Raw genomic sequence first — 20,219 nt, 5'->3', positions numbered from 1 at the left:
GGAGAGAATAAATAGGAGCCAAATACCAGCCGTATAGGAACCTAGGGAACTGCCTTGTATTGAGTCAAGCAAGCAGTCCATTTACCTCAGTACGGTTTGCACTGACTGGCAGTGGTTGTCCAGGGGTTCAGGCAGGGGGCCTTCCAAGCTGCACCTTGAGATCCAGGGGATTCGACTAGAGACCTCCTGCAAGCAAAGCGGATGCTATGACCCTTCCCCAATACAATCTTGTAGTGAGATAAAAGGATGGTTTCTAGTGACTATGATTACTTGCTAGACGCTGGCTCCAAGTGGTGGCCCTAAATAATACATATCAGACTTCATACAGCACCTAAAATTTGCTAGGCACTATATGGAGAATTAGTGATGTACGGAAGTGAGAGCTGGGCGATAAAGAAGGCTGATCGCCGAAGAATTGATTCTTTTGAATTATGGTGCTGGAGGAGACTCTTGAGAGTCCCATGGACTGCAAGAAGATCAAACCGATCCATTCTGAAGGAAATCAGCCCTGAGTGCTCACTGGAAGGACAGGTCCTGAAGCTGAGGCTCCAATACTTTGGCCACCTCATGAGAAGAGAAGATTCTCTGGAAAAGACCCTGATGCTGGGAAAGATGGAGGGCACAAGGAGAAGGGGACGACAGAGGACCAGCATGAATTTGACTAAACTGTGGGAGGCAGTGGAAGACAGGAGTGCCTGGCGTGCCCTGGTCCAGGGGGTCACGAGAGTCGGACACGACTAAATAACAACAACAATACGGAGAATTAAAAACAAGACAGTCTCTGCCCTTGCAGTCTAGTGGACAAAAGCAAAAGGATGGGAAGGGATGTTGTGCAGTTGTCATTGCTTTCCTCTTTGGATGCTGCTCACAGAGAGACGGAACTGAGTGCCCAGAAGAGAACTGTCAGGGGTTCAGGAGCAGAGGGACAGGAAAGGGAGGGATTGGAGACCGAGGGAGAGGAATCCGAGGGAGAGGTCAGCGATGATAGCCGTCCGAGGTCTCTAAGTCTCTCCAGCGAATCAGAGGATTCACAGAAAGGGGCTCCCGTGGTCAGAGCTAGGGGGTTGCCAGAGGGAACACCTCAGGAAGGAGGGGCCAGAGGGGACTCAGAGAGCAGCAGCTGGAAATCGGGACCAGCTTCCCCACCGGAGAGCAGTAGGGGGGAGGAGCCCCAGGCATCGGCAGCAGGCAGCTTTCCGTCAGCGGAAGGACATGAGTCAGGGTTAGCCACGCCTGCATCAGAGAGCGAGGAAACGGTCAAAAGGAAGGTCAGGGGCAGCGCGCGCGCGCCAAGTTCAAATGTACAAGAGGGGGGAGCAATGAGCAGCCCGGAGAGGGAGCCGGGTCCCAAAGCCCGGCGAAGAGAGGGGGAGGAGTCCGAAGGGTCCGCTTCCGAGGCGTCCAGGAAGGAAGGCACCCAGGGGGGTAGTAGGACCCAGAGGAGGAAGGAGAAACGTAGAAGGTGGAGTAAGGCTAGAGTCTTAAACTGGTGTACAGGGGGCGGAGACTCAGACGAGGCTTCGCTGGTCTAGGGTCTAGACGTAGAGACGCACGCTAGGGTTTGAAAATGGGAACTAAACTTCAATAAAGACTTTGTACAGTTCTGCTGGCTAGCGTTGGTCTTCTGTGAGCTGGGACCTGCGGGCAGTCTCTGACAAGAACTAACTGCCCATATACATTTCTGAGTGGGCAGAAGGGAACAAGTTATCAGACTCCAAACCTGTGAGTCAGACTTTGGGAGAGTCGTCTTGGAACAGCCCACCCACTACCCAAAGCTGTTCGCCATCCTTCAAGGAAGCAGCAATCACCATTTAAAGCATTCAGCGATGCCCCACTGCATGGCTTGTTCAAGCCACAATGCCCTCCTTGAAATGCTTGTTTAAAGCATTGCCAACCACCAGCCTTGCTTGAGGAACAGGACAGCTCAGGTGTGTTGTGGGGCTCAATAGGAGGAGATGCAAGGAATGGGCTGGTGGCACTTGCCAGAGCGAGCCCCGTGCAGTTGTCTGTTGGCATGGCTCCAGTAGTCAAATCACACAGGTTATATTTAACGCATCTACCCAGCCTTCCTGTCTCCTGTCTTTCCCTCTGACCGAACTGGGAGATGGACAGGACGAGGTTTTGGGAGCTGCTGGTCATCTTGCTGTTTCTGGCAGGTACAATTGTTTTGTGGGAACAAGTTCTGGGACTGGAATGGGACCGAGTCTGAAGTTGCATCTTAAGTGGGATACATGATTGATTAGGCTCAGGGTAGGAGACATCCCTGCCTCCCCCTCCCCCCCTTTAAATGTCCGTACTTTGGCCAATAGATTCAGATGTTTGCTTAGAAAAGTCCAGGCTCAAGGTTTTGCAGGTTCTCTCATTACTCCTTCGGTATTCTAAAAGGGGCTGAAAATGCATTTGTTACATTTCTCTGATACCTGAAGTTTGCACAGGTAATACAAAAGAGATGTCTACTTGCAATATCAGAATATTATCAGCACCAAGCACTAATATTTCCCCCAGAAATTGAATTTGTGGGGGTGGGATGTTTGAATTTTCAGGGGGCCACAGGCTCAAACCCTTTGTCTTTGGCAAATTTGGTCTCAGAGTGGATAGCATCACAGTAGAAGAATTTAAACTGTTTTAAAATCATGACCACTTCATTAGATTTAACCTAAATTCTAACTAAAATTAGCTACAATTCTTTTCTGTTGTAATTTTGCACAACTCTTAAGTGATTGAATGCAATGTGTTCATTTGCAGCCAGCTCATTCATTCAGTAGTTTCAGTTCTTCAGTTGATGCTTTCTATAATCACAAAGAACACAACTTTTTTCAAAGTAAAAATTCTGTTCAGGGATAAGAGAACACACTGCACAGTGTTCAAGCTGTTGTACTGGAAAGTAGATAGCAATTTCTACTTCATTAATTCCAGGAAAACAGGAGTGGGTGGAAATAATATCCTCCCCCCACAGTTAGAAAACAGCAGCGTCTGACAAGTGGATCCCTGGTGGCGTGTGCTCAGAGACCTCAAGAATATGTGTCCATAGAGATTTCCCTGTCTCACTCCTCGCTTTGTAAAATTCCCCATGAGCATTTCGGAGGGTGGCAGTAGTTAATGTCCTGACATCCATCTCTTTTTGGTGACAAGTAAACCCTTCCTCTTCCCCAGATGTTGGATGGAATATGATGAGCCAGTTGCTGTCTTTAGTTGACTCACACGCTGGCGACACTTTTGAGTTCCCTTTTGAGAATGGTGCTGTTTTTTATACTGTTATGTTCAATTATTGATGGTTGATATGTTTTAGATGTTGTGTATGTTTTGAACTGTTGTGCTGTGAAAGGCAATTAAGAAGCTGAACAAATCACTGTCCCTGGCACCATCCAAAGTAGCAAGGATGACAAGAGCTTCTCAGGATACTGTAATTGGCTTAGCTCCGAGGGTCTCATCCTGTGCTTGTCCTGGGCCTAGAACACATGCGTCAAAGCTCTCTAGGCATGTGGTCTGGGTGCTTTTTCGTTCGTCCCTCCTCTTTCCCCAGGAAAACCCACTCTATATAACTGAATCGGAGCAAATGTTAATCTCCAGAAAACCCAACAGACATGTCCTCCAGTTCAGTGGTCAAGACTGGGTTTCCCCATGGAAAGCGGCAGGACTTTCAGAAGTCTGGATGAGCCCTAACAATGGGCAGCCAAATACTTTTGGGAAGCTTCCAAAAACACTCTGATAGTACCGTGTGTGTGTGTGTGTGTGTGTGTGTGTGTGCATGCATGCACAAAGTATGTTTCTTTTTGTCAACACATAAAACCATGCGGCAAGTTACCTTGGTTCCATTTGCTCCATGTCTTTCTGGGCCAGGTGCTGGAAGAGGAATGAGAAGCATCCCTGGCAGTGAGGCGGGATCCAAAAGCAGAGCCAGCTTTGCCGATAGCATTGGAGACGCAGCGAGTGGGATGAGCTCTGTCATTGGTGGCTTTTTTGGAGGCAGTTCTGGGAATTCTGCACAGCCTGAGGGGGATTCTGGGACCACCAACTCCCAGCCAGGTACCATATTTTTCCATGTATAAGATGACTCCTATTTTTTTAAACCCCAAATTAAGAAATTAAGTTGTTTTGCTTTTTTTGGGTGGGGGGAGGTCACTTCTGCCAATTTCTCACCTGCCTGCCCGCCACTGCCGATCGCTTGCCACACCACTGCCGATCGCGCACCTCACCGCAGTTGCCAATCACCATATTTTCTGCTCTGTAAGACGCACCTGACCATAAGATGCACCTAGTTTTTAGAGGGGGAATGCAAGAAAAAAGTCTTTAAAGGGAGCGCTGAGCAGAGCCTGTATGCATCCCAGGCTCTGCTCAGCTCTCCCTTTCACGAGCTGCGTAGAGCGTGTGTGCGGCGCTTGCAGGCTTTTCCCTGAGGAGGGAGAAGGGCACCCCATCACTGACAGGCTGCCCTTCTCCCTCCTTGGGGAAAATCCCCCAAGAGCCACACACGCACTCCACACAGCTCTTTAAAGGGAGCATGGCTCTTGGGGGCTTTTGTGGGAGGTGGGGGAAGGGACAGAGCGCACGGCTTTGTCCCTTCCCCCACCTCCTGCAAAGGCCAGGGATAGCCCCGCGAAGCCTTTGCAGGGCACTGGGATGAAGGCTCCCCGTGCCCTGTGGAGGCTTCCCGCGGCTAAGCCTGAAGCTAGAACAGCAAGAAGGAGCACTGTGCAGCGCTCCCTCTAGCTGTTCTGGCTTCTGGGATAGCCCCGCAGCCTGCATTCGCTCCATAAGACGCACACACATTTCCCCTTACTTTTTAGGAGGGAAAAAGTGTGTCTTATAGAGCGAAAAATAAGGTATCTGCCCACTCGCCGCCACCAACAGCCCACCCACCCACTTGCCGCAGCCGCCAATCGCCTGCCCAATTGCCGCAGCCAATTGCTAGCAGGCCTTGCCGCAGCCACCAATCACCCGCCCAATTGCCGCTGCCAATCTCCAGTTTGCTGCTGCCATTAATCGCATGTCCCCCCCCCCCCGCATTCACTATTCGTGTATAAGACTACGCCCAATTTTTGCCTCACTTTTTTAAAGCAAAAAGCATCGTCTTATACACGGAAAAATACAGTATTTGGGACAGCTTTCTTTATTCAAATAACCCCATATTAAAGAATCTCAGGGGTGTATGAACAACATACACCTAGCTTTATGAAAGCTGGTGAAAGGCATCCCATTTGGCAACTAATCTCCATTTTCTTGCTGATGCTCTCCATACAGATGCCATGTACCTTATTGTGAAAGTGGACTTGGTTTCATCGGGCCCAGTAACCATTTCTGCTCTGAATCAGCCACTTCTGAAGGAGGTGAGGCGCGAGAGAAACCGCTGGTAGTAATTGATCACAAATTTTTGGTTTATGAAAGCATCCTTCTCCCATGCCAATAATCGGCCAGGTATGTAATAATGAAGAACTGGGTGCTATATAGCCCATAAGGAGGTTTCTGCCAGCCCAATTTATATTCTGAAAAACACCCAAGAATGTCATGTCTGTGCCCCATGGATGGCATTAAGACCATGGCGTCCCCATGCCATAGCAGTAAGATGGCTCATCTATTTAATATACATGTAAGTGAGTAAAGTAAAAACTAAGTTTTTGGATCACCTCAAAGGAAAGCCCCACACTCCCTGAACAGTGTCCTCTTTAAAATGCTCAAGCATCACATCCAGTCCAGTTTTAGGGTAGACAACCTAGACCCTTAATCATTTCTATAAAAGCTGGTCTGAGCCCAGCCCAGGAAAATACACAAAACACTCTATTGTGCCAAAATGAAGTTTGGGGCTGTGGCGGAAAAGTTTGTTTTTGCTGGGCAGGTTGGGTCAACAAGTGTTTTCTTTTTCTTTTCCCCTGCCGGCAAACGGTTAACGAACGGCAGCTTCTGATTGGCCAAGGTTCCAGAAGGGAGGTTTGAAAAGGAGAGGATTTGGAGAGACAGTTCTTTAGGTTGGGAGTCAGGATGGGAGAGGAGAGACAGTTGGTTCTGGGTAGAAAATATATCACAAGCTGGAGAAAGGAGTCTCTGAGCTTAGTGTGAAGGACAGTGTGTGGTGTCCTGTCAGAGTAACAGGCCAGGAATTAACTGGGAGGCTGAGCCAGGAGAAGGAGAAGCTGTGGGGATACAGTCTACTTAGGTCTCCTTCCAGTCAGGAGGGGAGAGATTCTGCTCCAAAAAGATAATAATAATAATAATAATAATAATAATAATAATAATAATAATAATAATAATTTATTATTTATACCCCGCCCACTCTGGGCGGCTTCCAGCAAAACACTAAAGTACAATAAGAAGACTCCCAATCCAGTTAAGAGGGGTGTGGAGACCCCTTGGGTCTGTTACTTGGAGGACCTCAGGAGCAGGGTTGTCCAAGGGGTGTGTAACTGACAGAAAATACCACCTTGCTTAAGAACCAAAGTATTAAGCGGCAAGCAACAACCGAGACAGAACTGAAGTGAAATAGCATTATAATCCGAAGTACCCTATGTTTTACCCACTTGTGCCATAAACTTCCTTTGTTTAATAAAATATTTACTGTTTATTTGATCAAATCCTGCCTGAGACTCCAAATTATTAAGTTTTCCCTCACACAAGTCCCCCACAAGATAATCTGGGGTAGTTTGTAGGAATTCGTGGAATTGGTCTTCTGTGAGGGGGGTGCACTATATTTAGGCGAGGGCAGGCCCAACGGCGCCAGGGGGAAAAATGCCGTTGCGCCGTCGTAGGGGCCAGACAGGATGCTGGGATGGCTGATAGAGGACACCCTGATGGAGAGGTGGACTATAAATTGTGGTGGCCCAAATCTTCATTTCCTTATGAATTTCTGCACAGACTGGCAATTGTTGGCATACCTTGTCTCTCAAAACTATGTTTACTGGAATTTGAGGCGGGAGGGAATCTTCTATTACACATAAAAGGATGGACTAATTAGCGAGGACATTTCCTCTGTGATAGCTTTGTATACTGGAAAAGCAAAAACAACTACGTGAAGCTCTCACAGAAAAGTTCACTTTAGGTTAAACTCCATTCTTGGAATACTTCACCTTCTTTTTTAATGTGCCAGGTGCAACAGATGTTGGCAGGTTTTCTGAAAGGCACCTTCCACTTGACATGGGTCACCTATAAAGAGAACAAGTAGACCTAGGAAAGGCCTTTGCTCAGATGCCACCTGGACCCAGAGGAGAGAAACTGCATTGTCATTTTGAACCATGGACTGATGCATTTCCAGATCACTGGGACAGAGATCAAGAGGGCGTTAGCAATCAGAATTACTTATCTGCTTTAACCTGACTATCCTAATTTATTGTACTGTTGAAACTTGTTATTATTACCGTATCCTCTCAAGATCTTTAACTTTTATATTCTGTTTTATTTTCCTTATATGCAACAAAATGATTTTGTAAGCGACTTTGTATATTTTGGATTGATAGAAAGTCATTGCAAATTTAATTCAAAATAGGGGGAGGGGAAGAAATGAGCAACAAGCACATGCCATGCCAAATAATTACCGTATTTTTCGCTCTATAGGATGCACCCGACCATAGGACACACCTTGTTTTAGAGGGGGAGAACAAGAGAAAAAAAATCTCTCCCTCTCTGCTCAGCGCCCCTTCAGCTAAGTGGCAGGAGAAACGAAGCCCCTTCCATTTCTCCTCTCGCTTCGCTGAAGGGGCGCTGCGCAGCTCTCCCTCTCTGCTGAAGTTTTGCTCTCCCGGCTTCAGCAAAAGGAACCCGAAGCCCTCGGAGTGCAGCGTGAGTTCCTGCTGTGCTCCAAAGGCTTCAGGCGACTATCCCTGAAGCCTGGAGAGCAAGAGGGGTTGGTGCGCACTGACCCCTCTCGCTCTCCAGGCTTCAGCGAAAGCAACGCGAAGCCTCTGGAGCGTGGAGGGAGCGCTCCCTCTGCACTTCAGAGGCTTTGTGTTGCTATCGCTGAAGCCAAGGAGCCTGCATTCGCTCCATAGGATGCACACACATTTCCCCTTAATTTTTGGAGGGGAAAATGTGCGTCTTATAGAGCGAAAAATACGGTAACCCGTAAGAAAGGTTGCAAAGCCATACTCTAACCCAATCTCACTTATGTCCAAGAAGTTCCAAACATGGGCTTGTCGTCATCAAAACTGTATTTCAGAAAGTATACCAACAGTTCTCTATTGTTAAATCTGTAAAATAACTTAAAATGTGATAAAATGGTAAGACAAATAAAATGATAAGACTTTTAAGACAAATCAGTTTTTATTAGAAATGGGATCCACGGACCAATTCATATCACAATTTGAGCGTGTTCAGCTTTTATGTTGTGGCCAATTCAAACTTTTCAATATCCCTTCTTGGAAAGAAAGTACTTACAAGTGTAGAAATTGCGATGTAACACACAACACAAGAGCAGATTGTGTGAATGTTGCTGTATGGGCACAAAGTATAGAATGGATGGCAAATCTGTGGCTCTCCAGGTCTTATCAGGCTACAACTCCCACCATCCCTGGCCACGGGCTTGCTAGTCAGGGCTTGTAAAGCTCTATACAATATACCCCTTTTTTCATTTTTAAAAAATTTAATAATTTTTTTAATGAAAAAAGATGAGGAAATCAAAGTGCATTTCACCTAGATTGCCACAAGGTGTCACCACATCTTTTTAGATCCTGGAGCTGTGCAATTTCAGGCAACCTCAAAGCCAGGGTTCAGCAACCTTTTTCAGCCGTGGGACGGTCTACCGTCCCTCAGACCATGTGGTTGGCTGGACAATTTTTTTTTTTTTGGGGGGGGGAATGAACCAATTCCTATGCCCCACATATAACCCAGAGATGCATATTAAATAAAAGGACACATTCTACTCATGTAAAAACACGCTGATTCCCGGACCGTCCATGGGCTGGACTGAGAAGGCGATTGGGCCGCATCCGGCCCACGGGCCTTAGGTTGCCTACCCCTGCTCAAAGCAGACCAAAAACTAGGATGAAAAATAAAGGACAAAACTAGGCATGGTATAGCTGCATCAGTGCCCGTTCTCCATCTCTTTCCTTTCTTTTTCCAAACAGGCATGGGTGGGCCCAATCACAATCAGGATAGTGAAGGGAAAGAAAGGGGTGGGGGTCCTACTCTGAGTAAAGCTCCTGATAAAATTCCTCCCCCACCTGTTGCTTAAAGGGAGAGTGTGCAACCCTGCTCAAAACAGGCTGCATACCTCGTCCCGCACCAGCTGACACCCCCCCCCCCCGACCAACACTATGACCTTTCAGCATGCCCAGGCCTTTTCATGCTGTATTTTTAATTGTGACATTCTCAGGCTTGTGGGTTTGAGCCCCACGTTGGGCAAAAGATTCCTGCACTGCAGGGGGTTGGACTAGATGGCCCTCGGGGGTCCCTTCCAACTCTGTAATTCTGATTCTATGTTTTGTCTTGTGCTGGATGTTGTGAACATGCCCAGTCATTCAGATCATCCTCAGAGGCCCTGCGTTCAGTGTCCCCTGTCTACTGAAGGAAGGCAGATGGAGACTGGAAATAGGGCTCTCTCTATAGTAGCTCCTCTTCATTGAATACGGTACCTTTCCTGACGCTAGCATTTTGACAGAACCAGCTGATCTTCTTTCTTGCCCAGGGCTTCCCCTGCTTTTCCTATGCTGAGTTTTAACAACTCCTTAGACTTGAGGTCTTGTACTCTGCTTTCACTGGCAGCTATTGATTATATTGGTTTTATGCCAAACACTCTTGCAGCCATAACAAAATATGGTCACCCACATTCTTTCCACTACCAGCCTTACACATGGGTTCGTATCATCCATAGGCTCCCTGGGGCCTAATGAAAATTACAGCATACATGTTATGTGACTAAGCCCACATTTCCAAGTAACCACACCCAGTGTGGTTTAATGTACATATTAAAACAGTATGGGAGACAAAGTGGATCATTTTGGCACCTCAGAAGCTGCTGGCTGCAGGACAAAACAACAGTCTCTTGGCAAGCAGTGCCTTCTGAGCGCTGGCCCCCAAGAAAGACGAGAATCACCTAAATAAATCCAGCCCCATACTAGCAGTGCATTGCAGGACACCATGAATAGCTGAAGGATGCTGAGAGGGTCCAGGACCTGTCCATCTTTCAACATAGGTTGCCAAGGTGACTTGAGACTGAAACCACGTGGGAAGGTGAACTGAACTTCCTCCAGGAAAACATGGAACTGCTTTGCCATAAACTTTGCCTTGAGCAGGGCTCAGCCAAGATATTTTGGCACCTAAGGCAAACCCCCTCATGGCAGGGTCTAACAGAATTTGAGCTGTGCACCAACTCCATTGAAAACCCAGATCTGCTGCTTTGAATGATGCACAAAACCTGCCACTTTCTCTCACGGGCCCTGTAATCCTGAGGTCATAAAAGTGCAAGGCTTCATCAATGGTTTGTTCGACAACTCAACAGTTCAATTTCTAGACTGGATGAACAGCTAAAGTTTCCTTCTGAGATTTCTTAGGACATTTCCATTCACCCCAACTCACATGGCTCCATCTTTCATCAGTGCAGACACAGGCTGAGTCCAAAGTGTTTAAAGTTAAAGTTTATTTTGTAATTCTTTGTAGGAATATCAATAAAAGACCTCAAATGTATCTATATCTGTACATATACAAGAAACTGTTCAAAAATATTCACAGAACAAAAATAAATCTTCTTTAGAACAAACCCAGACAATGAAATGCAGAAGTGGTCCAGCATTACTGGCATAAAAATACAGGCTTAGAGAGGGGAACGGGGAAACAAGGTATTGTGTGTTAAGGGGGAAACCATATCAAAATAAATTATTCAAAGCTAACATTGCAAACGAAACAAAACGAAACAAAGGAAAGGGGAGGAAACAGTCCTGTAAGATGACCTTCTTGTTAAGGCCAAGGAGGCAGCAGAAAGATTGTGAAAGGACTTGTGGAAGAAGGTCACACCACAACATGCTGTCTCCTCTCTTTCCTCCCAGCTCTTTGGGGATCTTAGTTATTGGAAGGATAGAGATTTTCTCTGTACCAAGATCAGAAGGGTTTGGGGAAGGGGCTTGACCAAGATTAGCACAAGCTGCCTCAATTGTCCCCAAGCCTGCCTGCCTGCCACTGGCGGACGAAGGTGGGGGCGGGCGGCCTGCCCTGGGTGCCATCCCGGGTGTGTGTGTGACATCACGGCTGCCCCTGCCTGCTCATCGCTTGCTGTGCACCCCCAAGATGTTTGGTCTCACTGGCCACACCCTATAATGTGCGCCGCTTGCTGTGCCCCCATGCCCCCAGGACACGCACCAGCCATGCCTCCGGATGTATGCCGCTCCCCAAGCAGGTAGCTCACCACTGCTGCCTGCCTCACAGAAGAGGTGGGATTGGCTGCACAGCTTCCTTTGACGGGGGGAGGGAGGGAGGTGGGATGGCAATCCCCCCTTCCCCCCGTCAAAGGGAACTGTGCAGCCAATGCAGATCCCGCCTCCCCCCCATCAAAGGGAGCCACAGGCAGCGCAGTTGGTGATGCCTGCCCTTAGGAGCTCCGTGCTGCCGGGGCTCCCGCCATCTCGCCTCGCCAAAGGCCCCTTCCCAAAGACATTCTGACCTTGGTACAGAGAAATCTCTCTTCTTCATCCCCAAAGAGAAGGCAGAAGAGAAGAGTCAGGAGGAAAGAGAGGAGAGAGCCTGTTTTGGTGTGACCTTCTTCCCCAAGCTCTAGTCGTGCAGCATTTCTGCTGCCTCCTGGGCAGGCGGGCAGGCAGTCTTGGGGAACGTTGAGGCTGTGGTGTGGACAGGCTTGGAGTGGGTGGGAGAAATGAGGAGCTGGCAACTGGCAGGTGGGAGAAGTTGCAGTTAGCAGCTGCTGTTTTTGAATTCACCGTTCTCCGTGATGGAAAGCCTGGTGGGGTTGGTGGGGGAGATGCCGTTCCGAGCCTGCATGCTGTAGTGTTCCTTCACTTGCGTTAGGGCACTCATGAGCCGCGTGTTGGCTGAGTCCAGAGACAGGATTCTTTTTTCCTGCAACAAAACACACTGATTCAGATCAGAACTGCCTTAATGACTTCACAACCTGCAACATCTGGGTCTCAAGGTGAGCAGCAGTTCTCTAAAGGAGGGCTGTTGCTTTTTCGCCATAGGCTGATCCAGCCTGGCCCTGCAGCAGAACAGAACGAGCCTGCCTCTTTCTGCTGCCCAGCATCTGTCCTGTGGAAGCTGCCAATTAGCCACGTTTAAAAGCCGATTGAGCGGTGGATCATGTAAGATCACAGAGGCAGAAGTCAGCAGGGAGATTCCTGGAGATTTAATGGGTTAGTTTTTGAACAGAGGAAAACAGAAAAAGGCAGCAGGAGGATATGAGGAAGAGGATTCTAGAGTGGAGGTGGAGTATGGATTGGGACCCTCCAGAGACACCCTCCCACTGAGAGAGGGCTTGCAATACACCCCAGGGACACTGAAAATTATAAATGCAGATAGATGCCAGCAGTGTGAGGGTGCAGCAGCAACACAGGAGCGGGGAGGGGGGCAGAAAGCAGCCCGAAGCTGGAGGGAAGGAAGTATGCATGACAGGAAGGGGCAAGGGGGAAGAGGGAGAAGGAGGGAGGTTTGTGCGAAGGGTGGCAGTGATGGTAGGGTGATGGGGAAGATGGCACTGATAAGGCACAAAAACCAAACAGGGCGCCTGGCTTCTTAGACCCATTCCAGCTCAGTTACTCCAGGACTCTGCAGAATCAAAAAGCCCTCTCTGGTTTTGATTCAGAAACTAGGGGCTTTTGCGTTAAAGAGACAAGAGAAGGCCGGGGACATGATTGGCGGACATGTAAATCTCCGGTACTATGTGGCAGGGCAGAACCAAATCAAAGAGGCACAAGGACTTGCTTTGGTTTAACCTTAACTTCCAACAAAAACTGGCAATCGTGTCAGGCTGGCCGGCCTTTGAGTGGAAAAACCACGAGATGTGCTTGGGCATTCCTGTTGAAACAGGAACTGATGCAACATGCAAGGGCTCTGTAGGGCTCCACACAAATGAGGGAAGGCAGAACAATGTACAGAGGGCACAAACATGAAGGAATGAACACGTCACTTCCCTCTGGAGACAAAAGGCAGGAGACACACTGAGTGCTGCAGTTGCTGCACAAACTCTGCTGGTGGGGTGGGGCACAAGCCCTATGGCAATGGAGAGAGGGGGCACAGCAGGAGTGGCAAGGTCACTTCCAAAAGCACTACCTTAGCCAAAGGGGTGGGTTTTCCAGCACTTCCTTCCAGATGGGGCTGCTCTGTGTAATCTGAGGCCTGAAATTCTGAGAAAAGTAGCCTGCGCTGGAGGTATGCATCTGGCCTTCAGGAGAAGCAACTCACGGTTACCAACATTCATGCAAGAGCTTCCATATTTCTTGCTAAATTCAGAACCCTTTGTGGGCTGGGTAGTTTGGGCTGCTGGGAGCCTTTCACTCATTTACTTCCCCATCATGTCCAAAACAGCTCTCGGTCATGGGAAAGTACTGCAATCCATAAGGAGTACGTGCAGCACACATAAGCGATGCATTTGCGAAGACAGTGTCCCACTTTTAAAGGCACTACTGCACAGAGGTAAATCTTTTAGAGGGAGCAATCTGTCCATACATAGAGGAAGCCTGCCTAACATCAGCTCTCTTCCTGACTGAGGTCCTTCTCCCTGCCAAAATCCATCAGTTCGTTTTCGTTAAAAGGAATAACTCCAAAATATCTATCACAAAACAGTACTTTGAAAGGTGCCAAGCCAAAGTCTCTGACACCAAATGAGAATGCCCAGCACTAGAGATGCTAGAATTTCAGAATCCGGGTTCCACCAACTGGATTCGGGGAGGGGGGGGGTCTGATTATGTTAAGCCACATTTTGGTGTCCGGCTCAAAAAGCCCTAAACATGTGCACAAAGGGCCTATGGGAATCAATCTGGGGGAAACAACTTCCAGTTGCCTCATGACCATCCTTATAATTAATCTAGTTAATTTTTCTGAATCAGTTTTAAATTATATTAAGAGGAGCTCCCTACATACACCATACTTCCATTGTTGACTCAGAAAGAATGACTGCAAAATTGCAGATGAAAAGCTCTCACTGCTGCTGAAATAATCCAGGAAGGTCTCTTATTTAAGGGTGACCCTGCTTCCGCTGGCATATGAACAAGAGTGCATTTATCCCTTCTGTGGCTATTCAAATTCAAAAACAAAGGCGTGAGCTTGGGAGTTCAAGGAGAGGGGGCGCTGACGACACCCCCGCCGTCAAAAAGCAAGCATGGGGCAATCCAAGCTTATTCCAAACTGTCTCTGGATGAGGCGCAGGGAGTGGCAGGAGCTGGAATGTGTAGGGGGAGGTGAGTGCGCCAGGCCAGGGCAGGGTGGTGCTCAGCTAGAGAACTGATTGGGTGTACTTGCCTGCTTGAATTATCTCATCCCCATTTAAGACCTGTAATTTAACACAGCAGTGATGTCACTTGCAATCACAAATGGAAGCTCAGTGCACAGTGAAGCTCTGCGAGTTCATGGAGGTGCGCGGGGGTGGGGGGTAGAAGTGACATCCAGGGTCCCCCTTCCCCATCCAGCAAAAAGAGAATGACTAAAGAAACAAGAAGTGCCAGGGGGGTGAAATTTGGGGCAAATCATCCTAAAAGCTGATGCTACGAGGATGAGGGCTCCTTGCTTCAGAGCACATGGGAGGGAGGGTAAACCAATGGCCACATGCACTTCAGCAAACCAGCAGCGACCTAGTTCAGGGCTTTTGTTTCCCACCCCTCTTGCAATGGCCTCTCATATAGTCATGGTGGCTCCAGCCAGGTTCTTGGTTGCTGCGGGAAACTGAGGCAGCTCTGATGCTTTCCTATACCCCTCAGCCATCTTCTGGAGAATAACCCATGAAATGATTAAGTACTGGGGAGTTGTGTCCAGAGCTTTAACCAATAGCATGTTTCTGTCACAAATCATTTGGGAGTGGTGCCCTCCACATAGAAACAGACCTCATTCAGCCCAAAACACTCTGTTTGAGTCCTCAAGTTAGACAAGCGGCTCTGGTCGAGCTGCCGTGTAATTAACTCAGTCTTGCAAACAAGTACTTGGAAACTACTAGCCCTTCTGCCTGTACAGATTGTGGCCCAAGAGCAAAAACAAAAAACACAAATCCTTGTTTCTGGAAAAGTTCCCTGGAGAAGATTTACACTCATGACAGGAGATCAGGCAATACAGCCATACCTCGGGTTGAATATGCTTCGAGTTGAGCGTGTTCGAGTTGCGCTTCTCGGCAACCTGGAAGTAACGGAGTGCATTACTTCCGGGTTTCGCCACTTGCGCATGTGCAGACGCTCAAAATGACATCACGTTCATGCGCTGACGTGCCGTCGCTACTTACGTTTACTTCTAGATGTGAACGGGGCTCTGGAATGGATCCCGTTCGTATCTAGAGGTACCACTGTAACTTGTTCAAAAGCGTAAGTTATAGCAAGGCATTTCTGCTTAGATCTGAACTGAGAAATCATCATGGAGCAGCTGGGAAAAGTAGCCAATAGGCAAGCTGCATACTCGAGGGCAGGTGCAAAGGGGGTTGGTTAGCCCTTCGCAGTCTCGGCTTGACCAGAGTTTGTATTTGTAAACTTTTATTTGTAAACTATTTTGCCGTATTAACAGTCTTTTATTTGTAAACTATTTACAAAGTACAGAGCACCCCTTCAAGCATCCGATTCGTCTGCAACAGATCCCAGGCAATCCCAGACATCGGTGCTGTTCTCTACGCTTTAACCCTCTCCTGTCCTGGGTGGATAGAACTGGTGCCCCCTCTCCCTCTGTGCCGGAGCTGGTGGAGTGGTGCTGGTGCTCTCTAACATCAGGAAGCTGTGCCTCCGCCTCCCCTTGCTCTCCACCTCCTTCCAAGGCTGCCTCTTCTACCGGCCCCTCTCTCTCCTCCCCCTCCTCCAACTCCAGAGCTGTCCCAGCTGGCTCCGTGACAGAAGGGGTGGGGAACCTTAGGCCTGGGGGGCCAAATGTGGCCTTTGGACTCTCTAAACCACACCCTTCTCCAGGCCACCAACATCTACCTTGAATGCTTCTGCGCACTACGGCCTTTTCATGCTGGGTAAAGCAGAGGTCTATGGCTGATGATGAAAGACACAAGGACAAAGATTATCCAGCAATGATAAATACTATATGGGGAAATAACTTTGTGCTCCGAGGACAAGGGGGATTCCACACAAGCACAGCACACAAGAAGAGATCAAAGTGATTTCTCTTCCTGTGTGGCTTAATCCTCTTTTCTCTTTGCTGAGCAGAGAGCCAACAGAAGCCCAGGAAAAACTCCCAAACTCACTCCAGGAAAAGCAAGACAGGCGAAAATACATGTGCCCACATGCAGCTCCATTTCTCCCAACGCCAACCAAGGCAGGTGCCAAAGGAGGGCGTTTCACAACAGGTACCATTCCAAGCTGCAGTCACCCAAGGTCACAAGCCAAAGCTTTGTCTGCGTCTCCAAGAGCACTCAAGAGCAGTCGCTCGGCCCTCGGCTGTGACCTAATGATGCTTTGAGTGTCAGGAGGGTACATGCTTTGACCCTACATCATCCAGGGAGCCTGTTCTGTACAAGGGAATAGTCCTTGCCTGCCCCACTGAGATGCTGCCATAGGCATTTTCCAGAAGTTGCTTCAGTGCTTCAGTCATTGGTCGCAGGAAGTGGAATAGTGGGAGCAATGCCTATAAGCAAGGATACTTCGAGACTTACCTGTGCGTCAATTATTTTCTGCTTAGTGTCAATAACCGCCTGCATCTCGGCATGGTCCTTCTTCAATTCCTCCTCAACAGCCATCAACCTACGGTAGAGGCAAATGATATAAGAAAGGGATCTGGCTGTGCCTTTGGGGAATTACAGAAAAACAACTCTCAACCCAGCAACTGACTTAAAAGACAAAAAACCCAACACATTGTGTTCCTCAGCCAACAAGCTTCAAGTCTTTTGAGGAGCTATTTGAAGGAAAGAGGAAGGTCTGAACTCAAAGGCAACACCCTCACACACAGACAGACATGTGAGAAGATGAGCTGGCATTTGAACTCAGGTCCCCCTGTCTGCTTTATGCAGTGGGCTCTAGCTAAAGAACACAGTAGATGATGGAGAATTGACTTCCTGGCTCACCCCCCCCCCCAATCTGCTGCAGGTTCTTTGCACGATCCTTATGATTCATCTCCCTTATGTCTCTGGTTCCTATGTGCTAAATAAAGGTAATTTCCTCTTCTGCAAGCCACTGTTACATTTCACAAGGGAGCTGCCCACATGTGAAGATGGAAAGCTCAGATTGCAATTCAGAGCAGTCTTTTTGCTCCTTCCTTCCAACTTTCCAGCCTCTCCCACCCATGGCAAGACCCTTTCACCTTACCTGCTAATGATGCTCTTCATCTGACTATCCTTCTCCTCCTGCTGCCTTCGCAACCTCTCCTCACTGTCTTCCAACCTGGCCTTATATTCCATCAGCAACTTTTGCATTTGCTGCTCCTGAACCAGGAGCCGCTGTTCGTACTCCTCCAGCCGCTGGCTCGACACCTTCAGGCGATCTTTGAGTTTGGTTATCTCCTGTTCATACTGCAGGTTGGGGGCAAGGATGGGCATTGTTCAGTTAAAGCATTTATTAGCTCCCTTTCCAGTATTCAAGGTGGTGTTAAAGTAAAGTAAAAACAGCAAGAAATCTGCAAAAAGGACCAAAAACAAAACCCACAGCAACCCTCAAATAAACGCCAGAAGAGACCAGCTATAGAGTTGAGTCAAAGGCCAAACGGAAGAGTTGTATTTTGCAGGGCTGACAGAGGGCAAATGGTGGACACCAGGGGGAATTTCTTCTCAGAGCTCCTGTGACATTTCTCACTCTGCATGGGTGTTGGTACTTGAAGCAGGGCCTGAGAAGATGATGCGGGAGATGCTCTTTGAGATAAATAGGACCCAGGCTGTTTGCATACAGGCAAACCACAGTGCCCTGAACTGGACTGCACTGGAAACATCTTGACAGCCAGTGCAGGTGCAACAAAACCAGCTGGATGCATTTGCCATGCCTCATATCATAAGGAGATGTATAGCAATATACTGCACTAGCTGAAACTTCCAAGTTGACTTCAAGGGCAGCCCTATGCAGAGCATAATATAGTAGTCAAGCCCAGAGGTTCCAAAATTATCGTTCTGTAAATAGTGGCATTGCTAGGTATTTGAAGGTCTGAGAGAACATGTTCATGTCACCAATTTGTGTATGTATAGATGGGAAATTAAGGCGATGGTTTTAGTGCACACTGTAAAAAAAACACCAGTAACTGAAAAACAGAGGAAGGAGTCCTTAAGTCCCCTGGGCAATGCCCTTGCTCTGCCCAAGACTTGAAGAGATCCTGTTCACCTGTCTGGATTCAGCCTCTATTGGCTGGATTCAGCCTCTATTGGATTCAGCCACTATTGGCACATCTGCCTAAATTCAGTTTCTAGACAGTGATATTATATAACAACAACAGCATCCAGTTGTTTAATAACTGAAATACAGAGCTGGGTGTCATCAGCACTTGGGAATTTCAGGTGTTTCCCTCTTCTTGCAGACCCGTTTGGGACCCAGAGCTGGCATGCAGCCACTACCTTTTCTGCGTGCTTTGCTTCATCTTGGTTTTGATCAGCATCTTCCTCCTCTTCTTCATACTGCCCATTGTTGAGGACCCAGGCAGCTGTCCTTTCCACAGGCGACATTGTGGCAGAGTCTACAGGTGAATGAATCTGCAAGCACAGCATGGGAGTGTGAGAGGCTCCCTATCTCACTGTTTGCCAGAAGGAGAGCTATCCTAGACACAGGTTACACTCAATGACACCTGGAGCCAAGACACACTTTGGCAGTGGCATGAGAGAGCCTGTTTTCCAGAGTGTGCTTGTGCCCCACTCCAGTAATGTGCATGAAGGAATCACATTAACAGAGCCCATGCTGTTTACCCTCCCATGTGAAGGGAGTAAAGGAAAGTATTTTTATTAATTCCATAGACAGATGCATGCAACATTATCAGTTAATAATGTTTTTGCTATAATCTGAAATCCAACACTGTGGGGTGGGTTTTGTAGTGCTGCTTCCATTTTAGTATATCACAACGTGGAGGAGTTCAACCCTACGTTTCAACATCTGTTCAGGCTGGACCTGGCCAAGCTTGGGGCTTCTTGCTCAAGGTCTCTAGTTTTCATTGGACTTTACTTCACTTAAACCTGGTTTGCAGTGACAGTCTCCTGGCCTCTCCTTCAAACCAGGCAAATCACAATTTATAGCAATTCTAGCTTATTAGAAGAGTTTTGGACTGCCTGATTGCCGGAAGAGAGACTGTGGTATAAATAGGATCCACATATTCAATCACAGTGAAGCACCCTGCTCAGAGGATGCTCTGGGGTCTGTCAGCTGCTGACAAGACATATCACACTCTGCTTCAGGAAAGTATGGAACAGGAGCAAAATACAAAGCAATCAAGAAAAGATGGTCATTTTTCTGTGAAAGGCAAGATGCAGATGGCAAAAAGCTCTTTCTTAACGCCACAGCTGACTGCTTTAACTGCAACCCTATACACCAAGCAGGCGCTACCGTTTGAGACTGTGCTCCGCTGTCCTGCAGGGAGCATTGTACAAGGAAGAGAGACTGTGCAACATGAGCCCCCTTGCTGTCCAGGAAAAAGAATGACTGCTGCAGTTTATATGCCTTGCTTAGAAAAGCCGCCAGGAATTTTTTTTATCATGGAAGATCATTGGCCATCTTTCCAAGGAAGATGAGAGTGCAGAAGGGAACAGATTAGACTGCATTAGTTAGGCTTATGCAACCGCAGCCATCCCATTTATGATTAAGACAACAGCTGTGACGTTTTTAGAATAGCTGGCACACTTCCCACCTTTGGTTTGACTCTACTTTCCCCCTTTCTTAGGATGAGCTCTGGAAAACCAGTTCAGTATTTCCCCCCAATGTGGCTGCTTGCAGAAAGGAAAAGCTGGCGTTGGCCAGCGCGTGTGACGCCAACCTCCCTCCATGCATTCTGCAATCTCTGCAGCAGTTTTGCATGGTTTTGAAAATTGTTTACACCTTTCAAAAAATAATCTGAAACCTGAACGTTTAAAATAAATGTACATGTGCTGATTTAACATGGCCAGGTAATCTACTTTAAGACACTTTTATGAAGGCAGAGGGAGGAGCTACACTACAATGAAGGGCTGATCAAGTATTAAATAGTATTTGATTTTCTGCTAT

General features: G+C 47.8%; 2 protein-coding genes across 11 annotated transcripts in view; one reads left to right on the top strand and one right to left on the bottom strand.

Moving 5' to 3' along the window:
- Window positions 1-8,208, top strand: part of LOC114598564 (uncharacterized) — a 31,784-nt gene extending 23,576 nt beyond the window's left edge. The window contains exons 1-4 of one of the 2 annotated variants that reach the window (XM_077928242.1): window positions 1,665-1,928; window positions 3,841-4,026; window positions 5,242-5,327; window positions 7,079-8,208. In XM_077928242.1, coding sequence (XP_077784368.1) covers window positions 3,855-4,026; window positions 5,242-5,327; window positions 7,079-7,153 — 333 coding nt within the window. In that variant the 5' untranslated portion in view covers window positions 1,665-1,928; window positions 3,841-3,854 and the 3' untranslated portion in view covers window positions 7,154-8,208. Of the gene's footprint in view, window positions 1-1,664; window positions 1,929-3,840; window positions 4,027-5,241; window positions 5,328-7,078 lie in introns of those variants that run through there. The other variant, XM_077928241.1, reaches the window with a different exon arrangement.
- A 2,336-nt stretch (window positions 8,209-10,544) lies between these two features.
- The window catches only part of RASAL2 (RAS protein activator like 2), a 233,948-nt gene continuing 224,273 nt past the window's right edge, over window positions 10,545-20,219 (bottom strand). For 7 of the 9 annotated variants that reach the window (XM_077928234.1, XM_077928231.1, XM_077928233.1 and 4 more), the window contains 5 exons: window positions 18,590-18,724; window positions 17,361-17,563; window positions 16,712-16,799; window positions 14,386-14,416; window positions 10,545-11,991 (listed from right to left, as the gene is read on the bottom strand). In XM_077928234.1, coding sequence (XP_077784360.1) covers window positions 11,849-11,991; window positions 14,386-14,416; window positions 16,712-16,799; window positions 17,361-17,563; window positions 18,590-18,724 — 600 coding nt within the window. In that variant the 3' untranslated portion in view covers window positions 10,545-11,848. The remainder of the gene's footprint in view (window positions 11,992-14,385; window positions 14,417-16,711; window positions 16,800-17,360; window positions 17,564-18,589; window positions 18,725-20,219) is intronic. The other 2 variants (XM_077928232.1, XM_028732351.2) reach the window with 1 other exon arrangement.

The sequence above is a fragment of the Podarcis muralis genome, chromosome 5, assembly GCF_964188315.1.
Source record: "Podarcis muralis chromosome 5, rPodMur119.hap1.1, whole genome shotgun sequence".
NCBI lineage: Eukaryota > Metazoa > Chordata > Lepidosauria > Squamata > Lacertidae > Podarcis > Podarcis muralis.
Note: the sequence above shows the minus strand (reverse complement) of the source record. Positions and strands in the feature narration are given on the sequence as shown.